The sequence below is a fragment of the Hemitrygon akajei genome, chromosome 21 (genome assembly GCF_048418815.1).
Source record: "Hemitrygon akajei chromosome 21, sHemAka1.3, whole genome shotgun sequence".
In the NCBI taxonomy this organism is placed as follows: Eukaryota; Metazoa; Chordata; class Chondrichthyes; order Myliobatiformes; family Dasyatidae; genus Hemitrygon; species Hemitrygon akajei.
In genome coordinates, this window is record NC_133144.1 from 10,637,572 (window position 1) to 10,658,162 (window position 20,591).

Here is a 20,591-nt window from a genome sequence, read left to right on the forward strand (position 1 = left end):
GAAAATCAGGAGTCCAGTGGGACCTGCCTTTTTTCACGTCCCCAGCTTCTTTCAACAACTAGGGCTAAAGTCAAAAGTTGAGAGACTTGGGGATCCATGTCGTTAGTTCCCTGGAAGTGGTAACATGGGTGGATACTGTGGTGAAGGTATATATAGTATGCTTGCCTAAAGAGGTTTACATTTAAAGTAAGAGCTAGAATGTTAATTTCGAAGTAAGTTTGTTATCAAGGTATGAGGGGTGATTGATAGGTTTGTGGCCCAAGGTAGAAGGAGATGAGTTATACAGCTCTCATTATATGCGCATGCAGTTCAACTGTTTGAGTGATTATGCAGAGAGTTTGAAGTTAATAACTCATCTCCTTCTACCGTAGGCCACAAACTTATCAATCACCCCTGATGAGTTATTAACTTCATAGTTCCCTGAAAGCAGCAACATAAGTGGATAGGGTGGTGAAGCTATATGGCATGCTTGCCTTCATAGCTCAGGACATGGAATGTAAGAGCTGAAATGTTCTGTTTAGGCCTTACTTGGTGTATTGTAGTCACCACACTAGAGCACATGTTTAAGGGACATTGAGACAGACTCTTAAATGAGCAAGATATAGGAAATGACCCTATGTGGGTAAATAGGGTTTATGTTGCTGAGCAAAGAAGATTGGATCTAGAGTGCCAAAACCCTGTTTCTGTGCTGTATAACCAGTGAAAGGTGCCTTGGCTGTAAGCTCTGATGTTTCTGAGCATTTCCTCTGTGCTCCTTGCTTGTTGGCTGACATGAAACCCCATGAAGAAATGTGAAATAAAATTTGATTTGGGATGTTTTGCAGTTTCAATGTCCAAAATGCCTTCCAACCACAAATTTTGAATTATAATTACTTCCATAATGTACATTGTTTGCGAGCCAGCTAGTCCAGATCTTTCATAGTCCAGTATCTTCAGTCAAACACTAACTCTCACCCTGGAGGCAAAGTGTCCTGGGGAGGAATTCTAATTATGTTTGCAATATTTTGGAACCAACAAGGTGAGATTAAAAGATAGAAAGATCAGGTTTATTTGTCACATGAACTGCAAAACATACGGTGATATGTATTGTTTGCATCAAAACCAAGGATGTGGTGGGGGCAGCCTGCAAGTGTCACCATGCTTCTGGCACCAGAGTAGCATACCCACAACTCACTAACCCTAACTCGTACATCTGGGAGGAAACTGGAGCACCTGGATGAAACCCACACGGTCACAGGGAGAACTCCTTACATATTGCAGTGAGAATTGAATCCCAATCAGTGATCACTGGCACTGTAACTAACCACTATGCTACTGTGCCATCCCTTTCCACTGCTATGTACCGTGTACCATGGAACATGGGTGCCTTGTGGAACTCTTTGCAGAAGCTGGGAGGAGGCTAACAGGGAGAGAGTTGGAGAGAGGATTGGCGAGGTGTTGCGTATATCAGGAATTACAGAGAGTTTGAGTGGCAGCTAACACGTCGTCTTCTCATTGGTGTATTGTGCTTTGAGTTAAAACTGTACATGCTACATTTTACTTTACATATAAATCATAATGCAAGAATTAAAATCCTGCAGTAGCTTTCCTGACCAGATATTCATGAATCAGTTGACTGGATGACACAGTCATTGGTTTTAATCTTACACAGATTCTTTATGTTCCTCACCTCCCACCCTAAAGGTGTAGCAAGAGCAGCAACTGTGTGCAACTTTCCCCTCCGTTTGACCACTTACACACGCCCTCCCATCCTCTCCCACTCTACTCCTTTAGTGGAAGACAAACATCAATAATTAAGAGATTTTGCAGATACTTGAAATCCAGAGCAACACACACAAAATGTTGAAGGAACTTAGCAGGTCAGGCAGCATCTATGGAAAGGAATAAACAGTTAACGTTTCAGGCCCAGACCCTTCATCAGGACTGATGACAGTCCTTCAGGAGGACAAACTGGCAGGTGATAGGTGAGACCATGTGAGGGGGAAATTGTTGGGTGGGGGGGATGAAGTGAGCAGCTGGGAGGTTGAAGAAGGAATCTAATGAGAGAGGAGAGTGTACCATGTGAGAAAGGGAAGGAGGCACCAGAGGAAAGTACATGAGGAGTCATGGTTTATTTTTTCATTTAGCGATACAGCGTGGAATAGGCCCTTCTGGCCCTTCGAACCACGCAGCCAGCGACCCTACAACCTGATTAACTCTAGCCTAGTCACGGGACAATTCACAATGACCAATTGTGACTCAGTCTTTGGACTGTGGGAAGAAACCAGAACTCTTGGGGAATACCCACAGATTCCACAGGGAGGATGTACAGAGACTCCTTACAGACGGCGCTGGAATTGAACTTCATACTCTAGAGTGTCCTGAGCTGTAATAGTGTAACACTAACCACTATGATACTGTGGCACCTTCTTATAGAACAGTACTGTCAAAAGTGTGGGGTATATGTATATAGCTAGGGTGCTTAAGATTTTTGTACAGTACTGTAGTAATTTTCTGTATTGCAATGTATTGCTGCAAAATAAAAAAAAATTCTTGACGTATGTGAGTGATGGTAAACCTGATTCTGATATGGGAAGTGGGCAGGGAGAGGTGTATCATGGTTGGGGAGAGGTGAGGGAATGGAAAACATCAGAGAGACATTCTGTAAACCAATTTTTGGGAATCGAATGACCTTGCCTGGTGTCTCAGGGCTGGGTGAGTCTGTACCCGTGCCACCCTGGCACTCCTTCTCTACCAGCTGTCCCACATCCCTCCCGCGGCACTCTGCCTGCATCATTCCCAACATCCTTTGCTCCTGCCAGATTTACAGACCTGCTCTCTGCTGCATGTTGACAAACTCAGTACTGTGTGAAAGTCTGAGGTACCCTCGCTGTATACATGTGCCTAAGATAGTTCCTAAGACACTGTGAAGATAGTTCATCTTCAATGCACAAAATCATTCTTTACAAACAGCTGGAGCACAGCTATCTTCAATATTACAGAAATGTACAAACTGATAGGAAGAATTTTTATGTCTATTTCAAAAAGAAAAAAAATTAAATTGAGTGTTGGTCCCTGCGGTGAACTACATATACCTGTCTGGACCCCCCCCCCCCCCCGCCCCCGGCTGACTGCTCCTGTGGCTCCTCCCACAGACCCCGGTATAAAGGCGATTGAGGCCTGAGCCCGGCCCTCAGTCTCCAGGATGTAGTATGGTGGTCAACTACTGCTTGTTCTTTCTTCCAGTCAATAAAAGCCAATATATTGATGCACCATCAGTCCCATAGAAATTAACACTGGAAATTAGTATTGGAGTAATGGAAATGAGTTGGCAGGTGAAGTAAACGGATGATATATTACTCTTCACTGTGGAGGTTATTTTCCCCTGTTGTCTTTGCTATAACAGCAGAGGAAATTAAACTTATTGCCTGAATTTTAATTCTGTATGTTAAAGAAGGGTGTAATAGATTGGAAAATAGCAAAGGCAACAGAGGAAATGACCCTCCATAGTGAAGAGTGATATAGAACCAATGGAAAGGAATAAACAGTTGATGTTTCAGGCCAAGACCCTTCCTCAGGACTGGAAAGGAAGGGGGAAGAAGAAACATTAAAAATTGTTATTCAATGTTATCTCAATTTCTACTTTCCAAATAGTGTGTGATGGCAGGCTGTTCAGTGATTTGTGGTCAATGTATAAACAATGCTGCTGAATCAAGAGAGGGAACCCTGAACCATTTTATCTTCCCGTCCCAGAGGCATTAAAGCCAATCGTACCTTCATTTATGCTGTTAACCAATTATACATTGTTCAGTAGATTATCTTGTAACCTGTCCAAGTAAAGATTTGAGATTGTTTAATGTTGTTCTTCAGTACACAAGTGTAATGGAAAAGAAAATGATGCAGCATAAAAACACACAATAAAAAGTAATTTTAAAAACATAATAAGTAACGTGATTGGAGTCTCCTGCAATTATGAAGAGACTGTACGGATGCTGCTTTGTAGAGAACTGATGATATTATAAAGCTCTCCCAGTGCGTCCTTGGTGTTAGCGCTTGGGAGGGGGAAGTGGATGGGGGGGGGGGTGCAGAATGTAGATGGTGATAATGAAACACTTTAAAAATAGTGCAATGAGCTGTTGCGCTTAAGAAAGAGTTTATCTTGGTTTTGGGGCGGGGTGGGGTGTGGGTATTGAGACAGCCAAGTAGAAATAGTGTAAATGGCTGAAATTGTTGACATGTTAGTGATGGTTGCAAGACAATGCTGTTTGACTCTATGACTATAAAAATATTTCAAAGCCTTGCTGGAGTTGATGAGAAAGCTGTCTTTTCCTCATCTCCTCATTTAACATCTTTTACCTCCACAGACGGGAGCAGTATGAAAACCAGCAGTCAGCCTGGCTCCAACAGGTGGAAAAATATGAGAAGCAACACCTGGGAGGTTTCCGTTTGATTTATCCACTGTCAGACTCCAAGAAATACGATGACTTTTTTAAACAGAGTGGATCACTTTTTCAGGAGACAGTCGCTTCCAGAGCAAGGGAAGAATGTGCCAGGTACTCCCAGCACATTAGAGGACAAAACCAATTGTGAGCAAGGAGGCATATGGGTTAATCGTCGATAATAGCTGGAAATATGGTGGGGTTTAGTTCTTTGGCAACAATAATGTTATTTGTATTCAATTTTAATTGAAGTACTGTAATTTCTGGACACTGGCTACAGATGTTTAATAATTAATGCAAAGACTCTCCAACCCAGTAGCCTTACAGGGTTTAGCGGTCTTCATCATTGCTATTCAACCAAGTACATATACTTATCCAGTGCCACAGATTCTCTAGAAATGGCTCATTTCCCTAATTATAATGCCCATCAAATTAGATACCAATGCCATTTATAGGACAAAATACTGTTTGTAACCAATACAAATATCTGCAGATCTTGGAAATCTGAAATAAAAACTCAAAATGCTGGAAATATTTAACAGGTCAGGGCAACATCCCTGGTGAGAGAACCAGAGAGAACACCTCAGGTTGATATGAACTCAGCAGGTCGGGCAGCATCCGTTGAAAGGAGCTGTCAACGTTGACTGAAACGTTGACTGCTCATTTCAACGGTTGCTGCCCGACCTGCTGAGTTCATCCAGCTTGTTTGTACGTCTTGATTTGACCACAGCATCTGCAGTGTACTTTGTGTTTACCTCAGGTTGATAAACTTTCGTCAATACTGCCCAATTTAGACTTGCTGCTTGTTCCTTTCACTCTGTTCTCCCTCCAGAGTGGTTCCTTTTGTCCACAATGTCACTCTTTTATCCACTGAACTGTGAAGCAAGACCCTAGAGCCCACTCCTACCCTTGAACAGTATCCGTGGAGGTCCATATTTCCATACATAGGATCAGAAGCAGGAGTCTTGGTTGTACTTTTAATCATAAACTCCAACTGTCAATTTTAACTCAAATTCAAAGTAAATTTATTGTCAAAGTACGCATATGTCTCCATGAACTACCTTGAGATTCATTTTATTGTGGGCATTTACAGAAAAATAAAGAAATACAATATAATTTATGAAAAACTATACATAAAGACTGACAAACAAATAATGTGCAAAAAAAGAAGTCAAACTGTGTAAATAAAACGTAAGTAATACTGAGAACATGGGTTGTGGAGTCATTGAAAGTGAGACTGTAGGTTGTGTGTAGTCAGTTCAGTGTTGAGGTCAGTTGATGGTTACCCTGCAACCATCAGGCTCCTGAACCAGTGTGGTAACTAACCCTGATGGCTGCAGGGTAATAATTTTTTCTGAACCTGGCGGTGTGGGACCTAAGGCTCTGCTCAGTCTGGCTGGGGCCAGTGACTTGTACATAGAGTTGGCTGTGGCAATGTGTCACATGCAAACTGTGGAACAGAATATGTCACAGAATTAGTTACCGGGTTCTGTGTGCTCAGGCAGCAGCTTGAAGAGATTCGACAGAAGAATGAACCCAAGGAGCTGGCAAAAGGAAGAAAAGTGAAGGATCCAAAGGACATCCATCTGCACGGCGAGTCAGGGGGTGAGGCTCCCGCACTGGACCGAGGCTTCAGGAAGTACAATCATTGCTTATCCATAAAGAAAGAGGTACCGTTCTTTCTGTTTTCCATTCTCAATTATCACAGTTTATTTCTTGTTTCCTCAATTGCTGTGCGTCTATGGTATCAAATTCAAGTTTATTGTCAGTCAGCTGTACACATGTATACAGCTAAATGAAACAACATTCTCCTGGGACCAAGATGCACAGCACAGTACATATATACAACACACAAAATAATATTAGCACAATAATATTAACAGATAATAAAACACATTCTGTAGATGTACAAGTTGACATAAAGTGCATATATTACATATAGTTCAGAATCACAGTTATTATCACCGGCATGTGTCGTGAAATTTGTTAACTTAGCAGCAGCAGTTCAATGCAATATATAATTTAGAAATAGTAATAATTGTAATAAATAAATCAATCAATTACAGAATATGTATATCGAAAAGATTAAAATCATACAAAAACTGAAATATATATTAAAAATTGAGGTCGTGTTCACAGGTTCAATGTCCATTTAGAAATCGGATAGCAGAGGGGAGAAGCTGTTCCTGAATCGCTGAGTGTGTACCTTCAGGCTTCTGTACCTCCTACCTGATGGTAACAGTGAGAAAAGGGCATGACCTGGGTGCTGGAGGTCCTTAATGATGGACACTGCCTTTCTGAGACACCGCTCCCTGAAGATGTCTTGGGTACTTTGTAGGCTAGTACCCAAGATAGAGCGGTCTAAATTTACGACCCTCCACAGCTTCTTTCGGTCCTGTGCAGTAGCCCTCTCCCCCCCCCCCCCATACCAGACAGTGATGCAGCCTGTCAGAATGCTCTCCACAGTACATCTATAGAAGTTTGTGAGTGTATTTGTTGACATATCAAATCACTTCAAACTCCTAATGAAGTATAGTCGCTGTTTTGCCTTCTTTATACCTGCATCGATATGTTGGGACCAGGTTAGATCCTCAGAGATCTTGACACCCAGGAACTTGAAACTGGTCACTCTATCCACTTCTGATCCCTCTATGAGGATTGGTATGTGTTCCTTCGTCTTACCCTTCCTGAAGTCCACAATCAGCTCTTCTGTCTTACTGACGCTGAGTGCAAGGTTGTTGGTTTGACTCCACTCCACTAGTCGGCATATCTCACTCCTGTACGCCCTCTCATTTCCATCTGAGATTCTACCAACAATGGTTAATATATAACAGTATAATGCTACTGACATTACACCTTGCTTGCAAGTGCAGGTTTAATTGTCATTCAACCATACACATGAATGCAGCCAAATGAAACAGCATTCCTCTGGGGCCAAGGTGCAAAACACAGTACCAACAGTCACACACAGCACATATAGGACATGTAATTACGATATCAGAAAAATATACAGTTACAAAACAAATGTTCCTGAGTGTTGTGACCTGTAGATTGCTGGTGTATGGATGCTGTCCCGGAGCCATGTTTCTGCAAGGACAGTCCATAGAATTTTCTTGTATCACACAGTGCAGCCACAGATGAACAAAATCCAGTTGGTCTTCCACTTGACTTTATTCACAGGAAGTTCAGCCTCACTAATTTGATTTAAGTCTTTGAAGAAGTAACTAACTATATTGATGAGGACAGCGTTCTCTACATGGTCTTTAGTAATCTCTTTGGCAAGGTTCTGCATTGTAGGCTGATCCAAATGGCTAGAGTCCACGTGATCCATGGTAGACCGATAAACTGAATCCTAAATTGGCTTGGTGATAGGAGGCAGAGTGTGCAACCATCGGTGTAATCCAAAATTGGTACTGGGACCCTTTACTTCAGTGATAGGCTATACATTTGCAACACTATTACTCCAGAGTTTGGAGTTCAATTCTGCCACCATCTGTAACAAGTTTGTGTATTCTTCCCGTGAATGCATGTGCTCCAGTTTCCTCCCACAGTACAAAGACGTACTGGGTAGTAGGTTAATTGGTCATTAGGCTGGGGGTAACTAGGTGGGTTGATAGGTGTTATGGTTCATTGGGCTGGAACGACCTGTTCCACACTGCGTCTCTGAATAAATAAAAATAATATTACACAACTTGGATGTGAATGTAGGAGATATGATTAGCAAGTTTGCATATGACATGTAAACCACAAGAACAGAGACATCATATTAGAACTTTATAAAGTATTGGTTATGCCGTGCCTAGAGAATTGTGCCCAAACAGCCTGATGATATTGTGTAGGAGAGTGAAAGTCATCACCAATTAACTGGACTCCCATTCGTTTCTCAATCACACTTTATTTTACTTGTGCATAAGGAGAAGAGTGTGCCTCTGTCACCACATTGTTCTGAATTCTGAACAGAGAAATACCATTTTTATACAGAATTGACTAGCAGGGTCAGATATTGATCATTTGGTAAACTATATGTCTGAATTCCTTAGCCATTCACAACTTCATGTTAAAAGCCAATACTGCAAGTGGACATCGATGATACCCTGAAGTTAGTAAAGCAGTTGTCCTTTAGTTGGTGTGCGTGTTTCGTATCCTTCTGTCTCATTCGTATCTTGTCTGCAGTGAGCCAACTGGCTTCGGGAATCTGCTGTGCAAAGGGAAGCGGTGCTCTTCGAAGTCCTTTCTTGCCTGGGTTGTCTACATCCTATCAGCAGTCTATCCTTGCCTGGATATTATGTTAACCCTTGCCTTAGCACAGCTTCCACATACTGTAAGCAGATACCATAATGTTATTGTGTTAAATCAAGTTGCATTAGAAGGAAGTAGTTGAATGTATGAAACAAACACTGGAGTTTATAGCTAACATTTGATTTGCTCTATCCTTGCAGAGTTAGTGCAAGTAGTCACATCCACAAACTTGTGAATGAATTCCCAAAAAGTGACTATCATGAATGTCTGCAATTCATGCCTGTTGCTGTTGAGGCTAATGTTATCTGATTTTAGTTAATTGACCTGACATTTTAATATTTTCCAGTCCTGAAACCTGTATGAGTGATAAATGATATGTGAACATGCCATATTGAAACAGTATTTATGAATGCTGCTGGTGTATAGGCTATCTACCTACCACTAGAAAATGCATGACCTGTAATTTTGCCTTGGTCTTTACCTGGATTGAGATCTTAAAGGCTTTACTTGTTACACGTACATTGAAACATACAGTGAAATGCATCTTTTGCGTCAATGGCCAGCACAGTCCGAGGATGTGCTGGGGGCAGCCTGCAAGTGTCACCACACTTCTGGCGCCAACATGGCGTGCCCACAACTCATTAACCCTAACCTGTACATCTTCTGGAACATTGGAAGACCCAGAGGAAGCCTGCATGGTGTTGTGGAGAACATACAAACTCTTTACTGATAGCGGTGGGAATTGAACCCCGATTACTGATCACTAGTACTGTAAAGCATTGCACCAACTACTAGGTTGCCATGCCGCCCTGAATCCATAATCTAAGCTGACTCGCTAGTACAGCACTGAAGGGGTTTTACATTAGAAGTGGCAGCTTTCTAATATTGAATTAGTTAAGGGACCATTTACCCTCTCTGATTCAACTATATCAGAGAAGATCATGAGATACCTCCTGATGTCCTGATCAACAATCAGCCCCTAATCACCATCACTACTCGTAGCCATGACTTTGCTGCTGTCTGTGAGACCTTGCTGTGTGAAAATTGGTTGCAGCATGTCCAGCATTACCACAGCAACCACATTTCAAAGATGCCTGTACAGCTGGAACGTTACAGAGCAGTGAAAGGCAGCACTGTGACTATAAGATAATACTTGCTACCTTTATTCTGCACCTGGATCTTGATCTCTGTGCTCCTGATGTGTTAATATGTGTTGTAACCATTCTGTTAGTGCCATGGGATTTATCTTGTCTATTTGGTTTGAGAATGATAGTTGGTGGGAGAGTGGTGTCATGGGCCATCTGCATTCAGTCATACCTGTCTCTCACCAGCCACAATGAAGGAAGGGTTGTTAACTGGGCAGATGGATTCTCTTCCGTTGTTGCTCTGCACTTTCTAGCAGGAATTGTTAATACTGATAGAAGCCGAGAATCCTGAAGCCTTTTTACTTTTCTTTCTTACTCAGTCAACTGCAATGGCCCAATTGAAATAGCTCATTTGGAACAAATTGGCTAGATGATAAAGTACATTTGGTCCCAGGACAGGTAGATCTGAGCTTTGCTTCATTGAGAATAAACAATAAAGCCTTGCACAAACTTTTTAAATCCATGTTTGTATGATCTCAAGCTGTAGATATTCACATATCATGTTCTGAGATTCCGGTGACATCATCGTCCAGAATGGCAGCTTCAGTCAATAGCTCCTTCGGAAAAACGCATATTTTGCCCCGTTAATCCATCAAATATAAGATCTTTAGAAAACATTTGAATTGATAAGGGGGGCAAGAATGGGGAAAAAGAATGGAGATAAAAAAAGCATCATTGTGGAGCCCATGGACGAGAGGGGTGCAGCGAGTGGCTCTCCTACCCGAACGTGTGGTAGTGAGGCTGACGATGAGCCTCATTCAGGCGAAGCGGCAAATTTGATAAAAATTCTGGAAGAGATACGGGATTCCAAAAAGACATAAAACAGCAACTAAATGATATCAAGTCAGAGCTCGCCAACGTCAATCAAACAATAGCGGTGGCAGAGACACGAACTGAGAAGGTGGAAGATAGCATGCAAAACATGGAACGGATACTAAGTAAGACGATAAAAATATTAAATCAACAAGAAAGAAAACTGCTTGACCAGGAGGGAAGATCATGGCGGAAAAATATCAGGTTATATAATATTCCTGAAGGAGCGGAGTGTTTGTCTATGATGGAGTTTGTAGGAAAGTTGCTGCGGGACGCGCTGGAGATTCCTTCGACTATGGAGCTTGAAATTGAGAGGGTGCATCGTGCGCTGACCCCAAGGCCTACTGGAGACAGAGAAGATAAGTCACATTCAATAGTAATTAGATTCCTTCAATACAATGCCAAGGCAGAGATTCTACAAAGGGCCTACGGAAAGAAGAGGCTGTTTTTGGATGGGAAATTAATATATTTCAATCAAGATTACCCCCTGGCAGTCCTGCAGAAATGTAAAGAATACTCTGAAGTAAAGCGAATATTAAAGAAAGGAAAGATTAGATTCCAAACTCTGTACCCTGCTAAACTGCGAGTGTTTTATAAAGATGGGATCCAACTGTATCAGACAGTGGAAGAGGCGACTACAGACATGAAGGCCACAGGGTTGCCCGTCAGTGTGATCAAACTGAGGGAAAGCCTGGCTGAGCAATTATCCCGCTCTGCTTGGGTAATAGTGAGAGAATCAAGAAAGAAGGGGACGGGAGGAGGGTGAGAGAAGTATATCAGGAAGAGACTGTGAGTTTTCCGAAGACAGCCCGCATCCCCTCCAGAAGAGCCATAAGGTTTGGCTAACTTTAAAAGTGATGATAAGCTAAACAGAAGCGAAAATAGATGGTGCTATACTTATCTGAAGAAATACTTACTATAATGTGGATTTATATTACTCAATTACTCTTTTTTATTCATTCATTCACTCCTTTTTCTCCACCTAAACGAGAATATATATATATATAGTAAGAATGTAATGGACATAGGTTTGTTCACTTACTTTTATGGGTACTGCAATGGGGGCCCTCAACTCACAGGTAGGAGGGGCTATCCCCCACGGCTAGACGTTTCCTCTAGCTCAACCCAGGGTCATCTACTAGAGACCTCAGCCTTGGAATCACACCTTCGTTGCCTTTTTTAAATTATTTGCGTTTCTTGGTTCTTATTTGTTCAGGGAGTAGATCGATTAAGTTTTATTCTGCTAATTTCAATGATATATTGACAGATAATTACACATGGCTAAGGACAAAGTAAAATTAATTTCTTTTAATATCAATGGATTGTTAAATCCAATCAAACACAGTAAAATTCTATCCAAAATGAAAAAAAGAACAAGCCCATGTAGTATATTTACAGGAAACTCACTTAAGTGATAATGAGCATGGAAAACAAAAGCGAATGGGCTTCACTAATTTGTTTTTCTCCTCATATAAATCAGGACATAGCAGAGGAGTTGCTATTCTTATCTCAAGCAAGCTAAATTTTGAAAAAGGATTCTAAATGGGAGATAGAGAGGACAGATATATCCTGGTAAAGGGGAATATAGACAGAATTTCATTCAGTTACTCTATTGAATATATACGCACCCCCAGGAAGTGATACTCGTTTCTTTCAGAAAATTACTAATATTATGGTAACGGAAACAGAAGGTCTCTTGATATGTGGGGGAGACTTAAATTTACAATTACAACCAAAGTTAGACTCTTCCAATAGAAAAACCTATGAAACAAAATCCTTACATAAGAAAGTTAATACGCTTTTTGAGGATATTGGTCTAATTGATATACGGAGGGACCTTTTCTCCAACAGAAGGAACAACAGAACAACTCATTATTCTGCCCCCCTTTCTGTATATACAATAATAGATTATTTCATAACATTTGGAAAAGACAAAGACAAAATAAACACCTGTGAAATTGGGACAACAGATGTAAGTGACCATGCACCTTTTATTTATCTGTTGATTTTGACCTACAGCCAAAGAATACTATTTGGAAACTAAATTCAAATCTACTCAATGATCCATACTTTAAGGAACAAACTAAAAAAGAAATTGGTCTTTATTTAGAATTCAATGATAATGCAGAGGTTTCACCTCCCATTCTATGGGATATGAAGGCTGTCTTAAGAGGGAAAATTATAGCGGTATCTTCATATAAGAAAAAAAAAGGAATAAAACATTAGAGGAATTACAAAATAGGCTGAAAGAACTAGAAAAAAAACACAAATTGAATTTGGCACAGAGATGCTCTTCTGTTGTAACGCATGATTATCTGAGTTACTGTTACGTTCCTGTCAGCTTGAACCAGTCTGGCCAGTCTCCCCTGATCTCTCTGATTAACAAGGCATTTTTTGCCTAATGAAAGCCACTCACTGCATGTTTTTTTTGTTTTTTTTTGCCCTAGTCAATGTAAACTATAGAGACTGTTATGTATGAAATTATCAGGAAATCTGAGGTACTCAAAAACAATCATTCCATGGTCAAAGTCACTTAGATCACATTTCTTTCCCATTCTGATATTTGATCTGAACAACAACTGAACCTCTAGACCAAGTCTGCATGCTTTTATGCATTGAGTTGTTGAAACATGACTAACGAGCTGGTGTACAAGTGCACCTAATCAAGTGACCACTGGGTGTAAATGTGTCTTTGAGGTGTTTTTGGTTGCCATGTGTGTTCTGAATGGGAGTACTTGTATCCAATAACCTCGCCCACTATGGGTAAAATAATTGCTGGAAAACTCCATAAAAGGAACATCAGGAATAGATTTCTTCCATGAAAGATGTTAAATGATACCTTTTTAATTCTGTTGTAGGTCACACAGCAATGGTTGCCAATGCGTGCTCATCTCATTCACCTCTGTCGACTGACTTTTCAGGATCTCTCGCAAGCCAGACTAATTTAAATGCATCTGCTCCTAGCCCTCCATAATAAAGATGTTTAATAAAGAACTCAATGAGTAGTAGTTCTATTTTAAATTGTTCTGTCTTTCACATTGACCAAAATGTCAGCAAACACTTGGAAACAACCTAATGATATGATGGCAACACGAGTGAATCTGCAGATGCTGGAAATAAATAAAAACACAAAATACTGGCAGAACTCAGCAGGCCAGACAACATCTATGGGAGGAGGTAGTGACAACATTTCGGGCCGAAACCCTTCATCAGGAGGGTTTGACTATATGATGAACTATATGAGACTCCTAATGAAGGGTTTCGGCCCAAAACGTTGGCACTACCTCCTCCCATAGATGCTGTCTGGCCTGCTGAGTACTGCCAGCATTTTGTATTTCTAATGATATGATATTTGGATTAGTATATCCAAGTTGAATTGTATTTCAACATTTTGCTTAACATCAACTAGGAGACTACCTCCATTGGTACCACGTAAAACCCGTTAAAAAAAGTCGTATGTTAGGATTCACACCAGAACTTTCCGAAGGTCATTCAGAAGTAAATGTCTCAAGGCATTTGAAAAGGGACTGAGTAGACTAGGTTTCTGTTCTCCAGAGTTTAGAAAGCTGGGAGGTGACATGGTGGAAATTCTTGGAGTATTCTTGTATTCTTGGAGGGTCACTGGGGGAGAATGTTTCTCTTGCTGAAAGAGTCTCAAAACTGGGATAAGCCATTTGGGATTGGGGTCCAGCACATTTTCCATGGAGAGGGTGGCAAATCTTTGGAATTCTGTGTCCTGAAGCACTGTGGATGCTTGGCCACTGAGTGCATTCATAACTAGAATCAAAAGATTAGGAATATTGGAGGAAACAAAGAATTTTGGGATGAGACAGATGGTACAGTGGATTCTGGTTAATACAGGCAGCCGCTTATTTGGGACAACTATTAAAGGACAAAAACTAATTGAGAATATAACTGCGATTCTCTTAATTTGTTTGGGACACTATGCTGCTTAATTAGGCAGGAAACTGTTGCTGAATAAGTTTTAACTAGCATTAGTTGTATGTACTTGTGTGGCTGTTAACACTATACCGTGCTTAGAGTGAACAGTTTTAAAATAGCATCAGTTACGTGCGTTTGTGTTCAAAAAGTAGTGATTTTTTTGTCACTGATAGTTGGTGAGAAATAAGCACAAGTTGATTCAAAGCTGCTTCAACAGGTTAGGAACTACAAAGATTTTGAAGGTATCTACAATCATCTTGAATGTTACAATGAAAATGAAGATTTGGAGGATGCAATCATCAATAGCATTGTATGAAGACAGTCCTTTAACTGCACTTGATGTCTGGGCTGATGTTATTCATTGAGTACACTGGATGAATTTTTCTGTCAGTAACTACCAAGTGTTCTAATTTGTTCTCTATTTCATTGTAATACATAATTTGTTACTTAGTTGGTCCTTTTTAACTATTTTCATGAAACTTCGACCTGTTGGGCCTCCACTTAATTCAGCCAAAATGTACTTGTCTCGATGTGTCCCAATTAACCGAATCCACTGTATTTGAGAGAGGAGATCTTGTTGAATAGCAGAACAGGAATGAGGGGCTGAATGGCTTATTCATGCTCTTATTCTGACCCATTCATGAACTGTTCTAAGTGTGCAGGCTATTGATACCTTTCCTCTAACTGAATTCCTAGTGACTTGTTGCACCTTGTTTGGTGGCGTAATGTTCTATTTTGTTGCACATTGTTTTTACAGGAAGCCATAGACAGTATGAAGCCACTGGAAATCATCGATGAGGAGGAGTTGCAGCGACTCAGTAGTCTGCTGCACCGGGAGAACCTTCTCCGGGCTCTGGGTGTCATCGAGCAAGTTTACCGGGTTTTGCGGAACACTTCGGGTGTTAGTGGAACCGTTCAGACTGCCCCTTCAGATGGTACTAACAAGAATAAAGTGAGTTGCACTGTGTGAAAGAGTTAGTGGTTAACCTTTCAACTTGCTGACCTTGGTCCTACCAGACATCTGGGTGTGTGGTGCCATGAGTTTTGGGGATGACGGTCTGCGAGCGACTGCATTATTTGACACTTTATTTGTGTTAACTTGCCGGTTGAGTCAGTGGTAAGAAAGGTTAGCATTCATTTTGAGAGGAATAGAATGCTAAGCTGAGGCTTTATAAGGCACTGGTGAGGCCCCACTTGGAGTATTGTGAGCAGTTTTGGGTCCCCTATATAAGTATGGTTGTTCTGCCATTGGAGAGAGTTAAGAGGAGGTTCACGAGAATTAACATTAACGTATGAGGAGCATTTAATGGCTCAGGGCCTGTACTCGCTGGAGATTTAAATAATGAAGGGGAACTCATTGGAACTTATTTAATATTGAAAGGCCTTGATAGAGTTGACATGGAAAAGATGATTCGTATAGTGGAGGAGTCTAGCATCAGAGGACACACCCTTAGTAAAAAAGGATGTCCCTTTAGAACAAGGATGAGGAGGAATTTCTTTAGCCAGTGGTGAATCTGTGGAATTAATTACCATAGACAGCTGTGGGGGGGGGGGCCCAAGTCATTTGTGTATATTTAAAGCGGAGGTTGATAGGTTGATTAGTAGGGTTAGGGGAGAAAGGAAGGAGAATGGGTTTGAGAGGTGTAATCAGTCAGCCATGATGGAACAGTGGAGCAGACTTGATGGGTTGAATGGCCTACTTATAGTGATAGTGCCCAACAGTGGTGTTAAGATTGAAAATAGATTTATTTGACGTTAGTTGTGTTACTGCAGGTAAAGCTAATTCTAGTTCCCTGCATCCACTCCATGTGCTAAATGTCATTGGTGTGACTGCAGACCAGGTTTTAACTGGTTCTTAAGGATGCTGACAAGATTCATACCATGCTCAATCCTAGTCCCCTTTGAAGATGACTGAGGACAGTTTGGCCAGCATCCCAGTGTTCCAGGCTCCAGGCTCAGTTAAAATGAGCACCCATACCCTGAGCCTATCACAGCTAAAATTGATTCTGGCCATTGATAGAGAAAAAGCAAGTAAAGGTGAATTTCTCTTTTCTTTCACGGTGCAAAACTCTTCATACTTTTTTCAGGAACATCCTAATATTATAACGCTCCAAGAGGACCATAATCTTGTGGTTAGGTTTGGAGGCTTGTGTGCCTCAATGGCCTCGAGAGCTACATTGGCTAGAGTCAGGGCCAACCAGATACCAGACCATGATGCAATTAGTCAGGATGCTTCCAACAGTACATCTGTAGAAGTCTGAGTATTTGGTGACAAGCTGAACATTCTTGACCTCCTAAGGAAGTAAAGGCATTCGACAATAAGATGAACAAAGGGAATAATTTGTAAATAGCACCTTGGATAATTACAAGTAGCTGTATCCATCTGGTATGGAGGGCCCACTACACAAAATTGGAAAAAGCTGCAAGAAGTTGTAAACTCAGCCAGCTCCATCATGGACGCAAGAATGTAATGTTGAAGATTTATAAGGCATTGGTGAGGCCTCACTTGGAGTATTGTGAGCAGTTTTGGGCCTCTTATCTAAGAAACAATGTGCTGATGTTGGAGAGAGTTCAAAGGAGGTTAACAAAATGTTTCTGATTGAAAGGCTTATCACATGGGGAGTGTTTGATGGCTCTGGGCCTGTACTCACTGGACTTAAGAAGAACCTCATTAAAACCTATTGAATATTGAAAGGCGTTGACAGAGTGGATGTGGAGAGGGTGTTTTCTATGGTGGGAGAGCAGAGGACACAACCTCAGAATAGAAGGACATCCATTTCGAATGGAGTTGAGGAGGAATTTCTAGCAAGAGTGATAAATCTGTGGAATTTGTTGCCACAGCCAGCTGTGGAGGCCAAGTTATTGGGTATATTTAAGGCAGAGTTTGATGATTCTTGATTGGTCAGGTCATGAAGAGATACAGAGAGAATGCGGGAGACTGGGACTGAGAGGGAAAATCGATTAGCCATGGTGAAATGGCGGAGCACACTCAATGGGCCAAGTGGCTTAATTTGGCTCCTATATTTTATGGTCTTCTGGTCTTCTCATTGCTACCATTAAGGAGTTTCTGCAGCATGAAGACATACACTCAGTGATTCAGGGACAACTTCTTCCCCTCCACCATCAGATTTCAGAATGGACAATGAACCCATGTATATTACCTCAGTATTTCTCCTCTTTTTGCACTACTGATTTAATTATATATATATATATAATTAAATTCTATTAAATAAGTAGTGCAAAAAGAGGAAAAAATACTAAGGGAGTGTTCATTGTCCATTCAGTAATTATAATATACTTATTGTAATTTATCATTATTATTATTTATTGCAATGTACTGCTGCTGCAAAACAACAAATTTCATGATATAAGCCAATGATATTAAACCTGATTCTGATTCTAGCTTTGGTTTGATTTCATTTAGTTTGTCTGCAGAGTTTGTTTGTTTATTGATTTTGCTCTTTCTACATGTTTCTTTAATTTTTCAGTCTTTAATTTGCCCGAGCACACAGCGATCCAACCAGATGATGGAAGAGCTGGAGTACGTCAGCTCCAGTGCCTTGACAGGAAAGAATAGCACAACAGAGCTGGGAGTTCTCAATCCCACAACAGTTAACTGGTCGACACTGCTGTCTCCCCATGGCCAGGCTCCTGGGAATAACAACCGGAAAGGGACCCTGAATCCTGGAAATGGGTTCCCACTCCACCGCTTTCAGAATCGCTTTCCTGTCCGTAGGGGTCTGACGTGGGTGGGTGGAAATCAGTTACCAGTGTCACTTGAAGCCATTGCAGTGAGGACTGCTAGCTCCTCGGAGTTACGGCTCAATGCAGTTTCAGCCTATCCTCGTTCAGTGAGTGCCAAGCTAGTACCTGGTGAGAAAGTGATGCCTTTGTTTTCATATGAGATTGTTGCATAGACTGATAGAAAATTTATGACAGTCCATTCAGCCCATCATCTCTGTACTGGTTGGAAAGAGCTCCCAGTCTGATCTCAACTCCAGTGCTTGGTCTGTGGCACTGAAAGTCACAGGTTCTTGAATTGGAAGGCATCAGAGGTTATGGGGTCGAGAATAAATTAGCCATGATGGAATGGCACAGCAGACTCAATGAGACCATCGTTCCTATGTCTTATGGTTTTAGGTTCACAATTTCTGCCACCTTCCTGTTTCAATATTTCAAAAGGATAACATTTTCTTTGTGACTCTGTCTTTTTCTGTAATTTTCCTTCTTACAGCACTTCCCAGAATATGTAACACCCAACCTTTCACTTCTTCCATTTCCACTATTCTCACCCCAAACTTCACTATTAGGCACTTTGCCTCAGTTATCTGAGAGCACTAAGACCCTTATTCCTGATGCTTCTTTAGTGACACTCTGTCTTGAAAAACATGTATACACTCTTAAGGTGCGATGCCAGCTATGGTCAAATAGCCCACTACTTCCTTTACACCAGGTACATGGGGAGGATGTGGAGTTACATGCTGGATATTTGGTACTTCAAACAGTATGGAAAACTGAGAAATGTTCTAGGTCTGACAATTAACCAATGGTACAGGACACTGATCCAGATATTGGTCTCTGTGCAGATTCAGTGTGGAACTGGGAAAGTAGTTTTTTTAAGGTTGCTCATGACAATGACTCTTTCTAGTTGGGTGAAACGAGTGTAAATGAAAATTTTATCCTTGGTGACGTACACGGAACATTAAATACAGTAAAACTCCAATAATCTGTTATCCAACTGTTAAGAAATCCAGATGGTTCGGCACTGAAATCACCAGGCAGGATTTCTGTGCTCCCTTTAAACTTACTCTGGGTGGTGGGGTGGAGAGGCATCTCTGCCAAAGGAGGTGTAAGGTGCTCCTTCCCTCTGCTAGCCTACAAGTCACCCTTGTGCAACATGTAGCAATTACTTAGCACCCTCCACCCCCAAATCAGGATCACGTGAAGCCATGGGGGCAGGTGGTGGATGGTTGTATGAGTAGCTGGTGCAGATCATAAGTCCTGGTTATGTGACCACTGATGCCAGTCAGACAATCTCTGAAGAGCATTAATAACGTCTGGGGTCACCCATCTTGTAATGACACTGCCCAGAAGAAGGCACTGGCAAACCACTTCTGTAGAAAAATGAGACCATGATTGCCTAGGTCATACAACATAACACATAATGATGATGATTTGAACTTACTGGTTTCACTGGCAAATTTATTATACTACTACAATGCATTTTTAAAAAATTAATTTTATTTAAATAGTGCATTCAAAATATGTTGGAATATTAATTGGAATAGCATTGAGGAACTCAGCAGGTCAGGCAGCATCTATGGAAATGAATAAATAGTTGACATTTCAGGCTGAGACCCTTCTTCAGGACCAGATGAAGGGCAGGCCAGCCCCAATGAAGGATCTTGGCCTGAACCATAGAACATTTCGGCACAGAAACAGGCCTTTTGGCCCTTCTTGGCTCTGCCAAACCATTTTTCTGCCTAGTCCCACTGACCTGCACCTGGCCCATATCCCTCCATACACCTCTCATCCATGTACCTGTCCAAGTTTTTCTTAACTGTTAAAAGTGAGCCCGCATTTACCACTTCATCTGACAGCTCATTCCACACTCCCACCACTCTCTGTGTGAAGAAGCCCCCACCCAATGTTCCCTTTAAACTTTCCACCCTTCACCCTTAACCCATGTCCTCTGGTTTTTTTCTCTCCCCTAGCCTCAGTGGAAAAAGCCTGCTTGCATTCACTCTATCTATACCCATCATAATTTTATATACCTCTATCAAACCTCCCCTCATTCTTCTATGCTCCAGGGAATAAAGTCCTAACCTATTTAACCTTCTCTGTAACTCAGTTTCTCAAGTCCCAGCAACATCCTTGTAAACCTTCTCTGCACTCTTTCAACCTTATTAATATTCTTCCTATAATTCGGTGACCAAAATTGCACACAATACTCCAAGTTCGCCCTCACCAATGCCTTATACAACCTCACCATAACATTCCAACTCTTATACTCAATACTTTGATTTATAAAGGC

The 20,591-nt window shown here is 41.3% G+C and overlaps 1 protein-coding gene across 1 annotated transcript in view; it reads left to right on the forward strand.

Moving 5' to 3' along the window:
* The window catches only part of LOC140714075 (tubulin polyglutamylase ttll6-like), a 59,305-nt gene that overhangs the window by 27,210 nt on the left and 11,504 nt on the right, over positions 1–20,591 (forward strand). Inside the window, exons 11-14 of the mRNA XM_073024788.1 lie at positions 4,344–4,532; positions 5,920–6,088; positions 15,315–15,509; positions 18,046–18,430. Of these exons, the coding sequence (XP_072880889.1) occupies positions 4,344–4,532; positions 5,920–6,088; positions 15,315–15,509; positions 18,046–18,430 (938 nt within the window). The remainder of the gene's footprint in view (positions 1–4,343; positions 4,533–5,919; positions 6,089–15,314; positions 15,510–18,045; positions 18,431–20,591) is intronic.